The following is an 8,304-nucleotide window of genomic DNA, read 5'->3' as shown; positions in this document are numbered from 1 at the left end:
AGACTCGCTTGAGCCCAGGAGTTGGAGGTTGCTGTGAGCTGTAATGCCACGGCACTCTACCCAGGGGGACAGCTTGAGGCTCTGTCTCAAAAAAAAAAGAGTTATAGAATTCACTGTTGAAGGGTGCCATTTATGGTAGGAACCCTGGCATCTCTGAGGGAGCCAGTTGGCCCTGCAGGTTCAAATATAAGTAGAAAATACTGAGCCTACTTGGCTGAAGATGTCCCTGGTCAGCCTAGGGAACAAGGCAGCTGCATTTGAGTGTATCATCAGGTCTCACAACTTAGCGACTCTTGGCTGAGTGTACTCTTAGAGCCCAGGTTCTGCTGTGTGAGCCAGAGGGTGAAAAGGCTCCCCTTGGTCCTGCGGGCTTAGGGTTCATTCAGAGTGGAGAGTCACGGCCCAGAAGGCTGTGTGTGTTGAGGAGAGTGAGCAGCTGCAGAGAAGTGTGTCCCTTCCATGCCCCTCCCTCTGAGCCAGTATGTTCCCAGGACCAGGATGAGGGCTGGGGTCAATGCAGGGGACTCACCCTAGTCCTACCACCTCTGCTAAGAAAATGGTTTCCATTCCTTCCTGCCTACCTCAAGTTGTAGAGAGAGGATAGGTTCAGTGGCTCACACCCATAATCCCAGCACTGGGAGACTGATACAGGGCGATCGCTTGAGGCCAGGAGTTCAAGACCAGTCTGGGCACATAGCAAAATCCTACCTCTAAAAGAATTTTTTGTTTAAATTAGGCAGGCATTATGGTGGTGCCTATAATCCCAGCTAGCCAGGAGGCTGAGGTGGGAGAATCACTTGAGCCCAAGAGTTTGAGACTGTGGTGAGCTATGACTGTGCCATTGCACTCCAGCCTAGGAGACAGAGCAAGACCCCATCTCTTTCTCTCTCTCTTTTTTTATTGTTTGGGATTCATTGAGGGTACAAAGAATTAGGTTACACTGATTGCATTTGTTAGATAAAGTTCCTCTTATAATTGTGTCCCACCTCCAAGAAATGTACCATACACTATGACCCCGTATCCCCAACCTGACACTCCATTTCTTATTAAAGAAAAAAAAAATTGTGAGAAGGACCACATGAGCCCTAGGCCTGGGGATGCATTCCATGAACAGCAAAAGCACTTGTGGACAGACCAGTATTTCACCTGTCTCTTCTGTCCTCATCTTATTTTCTCCCAAACATAGACCCTAAACAGCCCATTTGAAACCTCAGCTACAGTCCTATGCCATAGCTCTTCTCCCATGCTGAGTCCCTCTCAGATAGGTCTGGGGACTATGGCAGGAGAGACAGAAGTCAAGCTTCCACACTGATGGGTGAACTATTCTGACCTCATACTGGGCACAGGAATTGTTGCACTGTCCATGTGCTGACATCTGGGTACCAGTGGATAGACACTTGCTACACATCTCCTTTTTTTGTTGCACAGCCCTGAAAGCAGGCATCTGTCCCTCTTGTTATTTTTACAGATGAGGAAACTGAGGCATGAAATGGACAGTGCTGCTGGTAGGGCTAGGATTCAGACAGGGGTTCTAGATTCTGCCTCAGGCCACCAGGCTCTGCAGCCTGACTAGGCAGGTGCCCCAACCATCCACAGAGTGTGGTGGGAGGCAAAGGAACAGCTGTAGAGGAAGGTGCCCCTGTCACCTCGCTATAGCCCTGCCCAGCTGCTCTTCTCTCTGGGACCTTCCCAGCAGGCCATGCTGGTCTTGGTGGGGAAATGAATTGGGGTTACAGGCTCTGTCTTCCTTAAGAGAAAATGTTTTTTCCTCCCTCTGACCCTTCAGCCAGCTCTGTCTCTTGCCCATGCCCGGGGATGTGTCCTCTACAGGTCTGAGGCAATGGCAGTTTGTCCAGGATGTGGTCCCATACTCACCCTTGGGGCAGCCACCACTAGCCAAGGGCAGTGCCCAGAAGCTCTGGCCTCAGATGGAAGCAGATGATGTGGGGTCCAGCCTCGAGTCTTCTGCCAATCTGTTGTGTGATTTGGGCAGGCCATGTCTCCTTTCTGTGCCTCAGTTTCTCTGTGTGTAAAATAGATGTGCTGACTGCAGGGTTCCCTCCCAAGGCTGCTGGCTAGTTTAGGTGAGAATATCAACACAGTGAGTGTCTCCCACCTGGGAGGCTCCAGAGAGCTGAGTGGGACTGAGGTGTGGGTGCAGAAACCTTTGCAGACCCACCACTTACCTGCTGCCAGGGACCTGGGTGTGGGTAGGGGTGGCTACCTCTTACAGGGGGGCTAAGACCCTGAATGTAAATGCTAGAGGCCAAGGTGACCTGTGTCTGGGACTCATCACCAGAGGTGGGGTTAGCTTCTCCTCCCCACTTAGGGAAACTCAAGTATACCTGTGTGTTTTTGCTCTGTTCTCTGCCTCTAGCCTTGTCCTGCTGAGGAAAGAATTAAAAGCTTCCTCCCGGCCACTTTCTCTAGCTATGACCTATCCCCACCCTACCCCAGGTCCCCTCTCCTCTTTGTAGTCATTTTCTGTTTTAATACACTCTCCCTGTGCCCCCAATAGAAAGTAATTTTCTCCTTTCTGGTGGCCCCAGCCCCTTTCTTCAGATGCCTGAGATGCAGCTAAGCCTCACACCTCTTGTTTTGCATGCAGGGAACCTGAGGCATACCGGAGTTCATACTGCACTGGTACTTGAAGTGAGGGGTGGGCACTATAGCAGCGTGTGCTGGCCCTGTCTGCTCTGGCTCTCCAGGTGGGAGAGGCCTGGAAGCTGGTCATGGAGACATAGTGACTCATGCCCTGCTGGGCAACAGCATGGTATCTGAGCCACTGTGGCTGGCAAGAAGGGGCCCGTAGGAGAGGGCGCCAGTGTCTTAGTAAGGAGATGGGCTCCAAGTGGATGGGTGAACTGAGCTCCCCGGAATCTGTGTGTGTAGGGCCCGGAAATGGGAGGCTGCATCAGCATCTGCATATTACAAGGGGTCTAGGGACTGAGAGTTTGTCATCATGAGGGGATGGTGATGAAGGCCCCATGTGCATTAACGAGAACCTAGAGCTTACCTGTCAGCTTTAGGTGTTCAGGGCTACCTGGCTATCATCTCTACATATCTACCTACCCACCTACCTACCTATCTCTACCCCCTTCTCTCTCTCCCTACCTATCAATCCATCCATTTGTCATTCATTCCTCCACTCATCCATTTATACATCCATCTACCTATCCATTTATCCACCCGTATCCTCCCATGCAACCACCAAGCTCTATATAACTGTCACTGTCTGTTTAAAGCTGAGATGATGATCTGGTTTGGGTCTGAGGCAGCGACTATGAGGGTGAGCATGTGCCAGGGTGGAGGAGACTACTGGAAGGTCTGGGCAGGGGTGGTCAGAGCCCCCATGGGGGTAGTGCAATCTTGCTGATGGGTAGGGGGTGGGCTGGGCATGTGAGTGCAACCTGGGTCACTGTGGGGGCAGTGGCTGGTGGGCAGCCCAGTGGGGGGGGAGGTTCTAGTGCCATTTGATCCAGCATGTGAAGCTGCCCATCACTAACCAGAGGCAGTGACCACATTGGCCCACTCAGCTGGGGGTGTCACAGAGATCCTCACTGAGCACTGCATTGGGTGAGAGTGATGGTGGCAGTGAGGGTTAGGCGCGTATCTGCCATGTGAGCGGGAGCCCCATGGACCCTGTGTGCTGAGTCCTGGAGTCAGAAAAGACCCCAACACCCCCACCTTCACCTGCCCAGCAGGATGGCAAGCACAGCCGTGAGTGCCCTTCCTGGATGGGAGCCCCTCAGGGGACAAGGCTACTGTGTGCCGGGCAGCTTACCCTTCACAGGCCACAGGGCCCCTGCTGTTGAGGGTGAAAGAAAGCAAAGGGCCTTGAGAGAGACCCTGGGTCCGAGCAGGGCTGAGCTGTGCAGCCAGGAGGGTTAGAGGCCTTGCAAAGGCCCTCAGTGCCCAAGTGTCTGCTCGATGGACATCCATTGCCTTCATTTTAACGATTATTGTTGCCTCTGTTTCGTGTCCTCTCTTACAGCCCCCAACTTCTGGCCCTTTCACCTCCTCCTTGGGAGGGGCAGGATTCTCAGATGACCCCTTTAAAAGTAAACAGGACACTCCTGCTCTGCCTCCGAAGAAACCTGCTCCTCCACGGCCTAAACCGCCCAGCGGTCAGTACGCTTTCTTCTCTTACTGCCGCCATCTGCCAGTGCAGGATATGGGGGGACCCAGGGCTCCCCATTGACTAGCCAAGGATAGAAGCAGATGCCATGGGGGTCTGCACACTGAGCAAGAGGGTCTCCCCTGGCGCCTGCTTGCCTTCACCCCTGTCCTGTGGGCCCTTGGCTCTGGACTCTTATGTTGGGCTCTACAAAGCCCAGGCCTTAGAGCCCTCCTTGTGGCCCAGGAAGCTTCTTATCTCCTCTGCCCGAGCATGTCAGTGCCACCCAGCACCCTGGCTATACCTCAAAAAGCACCCATGGGCCAGCAGCCCCTGGGCTGCTCTGACTTCTTCCCCTGATGCTTAAGGAGGGCCTGGGAATGGGGGGTGGCAGCTGAGGTTGCCTACTTAGTCCAGCCCCTTCCTAGCTGGTTAAGGACTCTGGCTGGGAGAGCAAGAGAGTCCTCCTTGGCTGTGTGGCATGGGCTTCCCTTCAACCCCATGTCACCCCCAACATCTCAGCACATGGTTCTGAGCCAGGGTTTCCTGCATACCCTACCTGTCCTCTCTGCACTGATGCTGCTGTGTCTCCCAGCCTTGGCCCTCTGCTCTGCTCTCAGGAGAAGGTCCGAGTGTGCCCCCGAGGATTCTGAGGACTTTGAACTTGTGTGTGAAATTCCTCTTGTGTGATAGAGATAGGCTGGCAGGCTGGTTTCCCAGACTCTAGAGCAGAAAACTGCCACAGAAGTATTCACTGTAGATCTCTAATCCATTTCCCCAGTTTGCTCATTGCCCATTTCATCCATGCCCCATCCCAGGACTTGACTTCTGTTCTCTAGTCTCCAGGCAGAGTCTTACCTACACTGTCCCTTGATTGTAAGTGGTCACAGGAGACCCACACATCTCCATGGTTGTGCCTTCTGTTACCTGGCCTTCCCTAGACAGGTGTGCTCCCCTCCCAGCCTTACCTCCTCTGCAATGGGGAGTGTGGTGCTCACCTTCCAGCCTGCACTGCCCTGCCCTTGAATCTACCCAGTGGGCTCCATTTACACCCAGCTCCGTAGTTATGAGTGATCCTTGATCCCCCATGTAGGTCACCCATGAGTAGGGATAAGCAGACGGGAAATTATTTTTAAAATGCTAGGCAGGCATAGTGGCTCTTACCTGAAATCCCAGCACTTTGGGAGGCCAAGTCAGGAGGATCACTTGAGGCCAGGAGTTTGAGAACAGCCTGGGTAACATAATGAGACACCCCCTTCCCCCGTCTCTAAATAATGAGAAACATTAGCTAGGCATGGTGGCATGTACCTGTATTCCCAGGGACTTGGAAGGCTGGGGCAGGAGAATTGCTTAAGCTCAGGAGTTGGAGGCTGCAATGAACTATGATTATGTCACTACACTTCTGCCTGGATAACAGAGCCAGACCTTGTCTCTAAGAACAAAATGCAAACAAACATAAAAAGCACTGCCTCTCCTTTTCTGTTACCTGGCTCAGCCAAGACCTTTTCTCAGCCTGTAGCGCCCAGGTTGGCTTCCTTATGAGTGAGTCATGAAAGAAATCATGACCAATGTGTAGACTTGGAGCAGATTTTCCGTGAACTGTGAGCAGATACAGATGAGTAAAGAGATCATTTCTGTAAGCCACACATCAAAGACATTTACCATAAAATGGAGGAAACAAAACAACAAAGGAATTCCCTTCCACCTTTGAGAGGCCACCTGTACCTTACATAGAGGCAGTGACTCTTACAGGACCTTTTTGGGTCTCCTGATGGATGGCATGAGGTCTCCTCACTCTGTTTGAAAGGCAGGAACAAAAGCATACATGTGTACACACAGTTGACACAGAAGCACGCATATGCATGCTCATCTGTGCATATACCCATGGGCATATGCTCATATGCATGTGATATGTGCATGCACACTTGTACACACTTTTGCCTGTGCACATATCTGCACACATTTGTGCATGCTGCATCATACATGTATGTGTGCACCCATGCAGGCAAACACATTCATACAAATCCATGCATGCAAGCTGTGTGTGGTTACATGCGCACACACACATTGCTGCACACATGAACATGTGTAGACACATGACTACATGCATGCATGCACATGTGTGCAGGGCAGTGCTGTATTTGGTGGGCCCTGAGGATAAGCTGTCCCACTCAGTGGCTCAGAGGTGCAAAGCTTCGTTTTGAGTATTTCATGGAAACTGTCATCTCTGCCTCCTCCCTCACTTGAACCCCGAACTGGGTCTGCTATCAAACTTTTCCTCAGCTGTCACCTCTCCTTGTGTCTCCCTCTGTAAGCCTGCTATCCCCATTTTGGCTTCTGTACTGTGGGTTTAGAAAGCAGAGAATACTTGTTGCTCTCTGTAGGGAGGATCAGCACCAGGGTTTGGTGTACCTCCTTGGACCTGGCTTCAGAGTTCAGGCTTTTTAAAGAGCCATTTCAGGATTTCAGACCCAGGGGTTCCCAGGCTGCCTTTGTTCATGGCTTAGGCCACTGCACTTGTATTCTGCAATGGTTGGCAAGGTGCCAGGTACCCCTCAGTGCTCTGCAGAATTATATCCATACTGATGGGCCCTTAAGAAGCACTTGCTCAGCTCTTACCTCACCAGATCCTGGCAAGAACCATGAGAGGCAGGACAGGCAGAGGAAAGGAGACAAGAGGTCATGTGGAATGCCCAGTGAGGTGGCTATAGGACCAAGTGTAGACCTGGTGACCTGCTTCCTGCCTGGCCTCACTCAGTCCTGGAGACAGGAATAACTGTGAACCAAGCCGTGAGGTTTAGAGTGTTCTGGAAAATGGTTGGTGGGTGTGCAGCATTTTAATCTGTGAGCAGCTACTGGATATCTGTGTGGAGGCCTAAGCGTCTTCTCATTTGATTCTTATACCTAGAAGCAATGGCTGAACAGAAAAACTCTGCGTTGTACATGCTGCTGGGTGGTAGGTACAGCCCATGTGGTAGCTACTGTTTGAGCTTCAAGCATTGTTTCTGCTGCGATTCCATACTAATGTCTAACAATCTGAATATCAGCAGCTGCACACGATGTGAGAGCTAGTGGCTGACCTTTTAACAAGGGGTATATTGGGGGGTGGTATTTGTAGTATTTGGCATTTTGGAGGGGTGCAAAGGGAGCTGTCCCCTTGCCCCGGATCTCTGGTCAGGGGAACTGGAGCCCAGTCCTACACAATCCCCTTTCTGCTCTCTGGCCACATAGCAGCTCAGGAGAGAGGCTGTTAGCAAGAGAGATCAGCCGGTGAGTATCAGGCCAGATCCTGCTCAGAAAGTTCAGCCGGGAAACACAGGACACATCTCTTGTTTTCTTGGTTTCTTAAGATGGAAGTGGCCAAGCTGATGTCTGAATTTTTTTTTAAAAAAGAAAACAAAGTCCAGCAGTTTGAAAATGAGGGAATGTGCTTTTCTGCCCTTCATGCTGACTCAGCCTTTTCCCGACCTCTGTCCAGCACATGGTGAGGGCCACTTTCACCTGGGCATGCTGGGACACATGAGGGGCTTCTGGATGCTGGGGCTTTGCAGGAGAAGCCCTGGTCCCCAGAAATGAGTGGGGAGGCTGAGGTGGGAGCCTGTGTGGCCTTGGCGATTGAATTGTGACCTGGTAGAGATAGACAGACTGATCCAAGGACCAGTAGACAGACTATCCAATTATAATGGTATTTCTTACAAACTGTACAGAATGCATTATACCTGTGTTCTCAGAAATCACAATGAAGGAATGATCTCTTCCATAATCTCACCGTATTGCCTGGAAACCATCTGATGTTGCCACATTCCCACCCAGCGTTTGTCCATCCCAGAGGACTTGGAGGGCTCTAGAATCCTGCTGAGTCTCTGTGCCAGGAAAGGGCTCTGATGTGAGACGGCAGGGCAGGCGACTCTTGAGTCCACTTCCCTCTGGCCTGTGGGCCACCCATCCCACTTAAATGCAGGGGGCTGCTTGAATAAGCTGATTTCTGGACATTGGACAAAGGTCCCCTCTTCAGATTCTGATCCTGCCACCAACCTCTGTGGGGCCCTGGGCAAGTGACTTAGTTTGGCCAAGCGTCAGTCTCCCTACCTACACACGGGACTGACTCAGGGCCAGCAGGCAGGTATGTGGGTAAAACCTTGCAGTGGTGTGCTGCATGTGACCTGCATCCCCTTCCTCCCCCCCCC

At 51.8% G+C, this 8,304-nt stretch overlaps 1 protein-coding gene across 4 annotated transcripts in view; it reads left to right on the top strand.

Moving 5' to 3' along the window:
- The window catches only part of EPS15L1 (epidermal growth factor receptor pathway substrate 15 like 1), a 113,745-nt gene that overhangs the window by 88,322 nt on the left and 17,119 nt on the right, over positions 1-8,304 (top strand). For 2 of the 4 annotated variants that reach the window (XM_003796525.3, XM_023517194.1), the window contains exon 22: positions 3,995-4,127. The exons of the other annotated variants lie outside the window; for them this stretch is intronic. In XM_003796525.3, coding sequence (XP_003796573.1) covers positions 3,995-4,127 — 133 coding nt within the window. The remainder of the gene's footprint in view (positions 1-3,994; positions 4,128-8,304) is intronic. 4 annotated transcript variants of the gene reach the window in all.

Source organism: Otolemur garnettii, unplaced genomic scaffold (assembly GCF_000181295.1).
Source record: "Otolemur garnettii isolate 467f Iridium unplaced genomic scaffold, OtoGar3 scaffold00105, whole genome shotgun sequence".
In the NCBI taxonomy this organism is placed as follows: domain Eukaryota; kingdom Metazoa; phylum Chordata; class Mammalia; order Primates; family Galagidae; genus Otolemur; species Otolemur garnettii.
The sequence above is the reverse complement of the archived record's forward strand: the minus strand, read 5'-3'. Positions and strand labels throughout refer to the sequence as shown.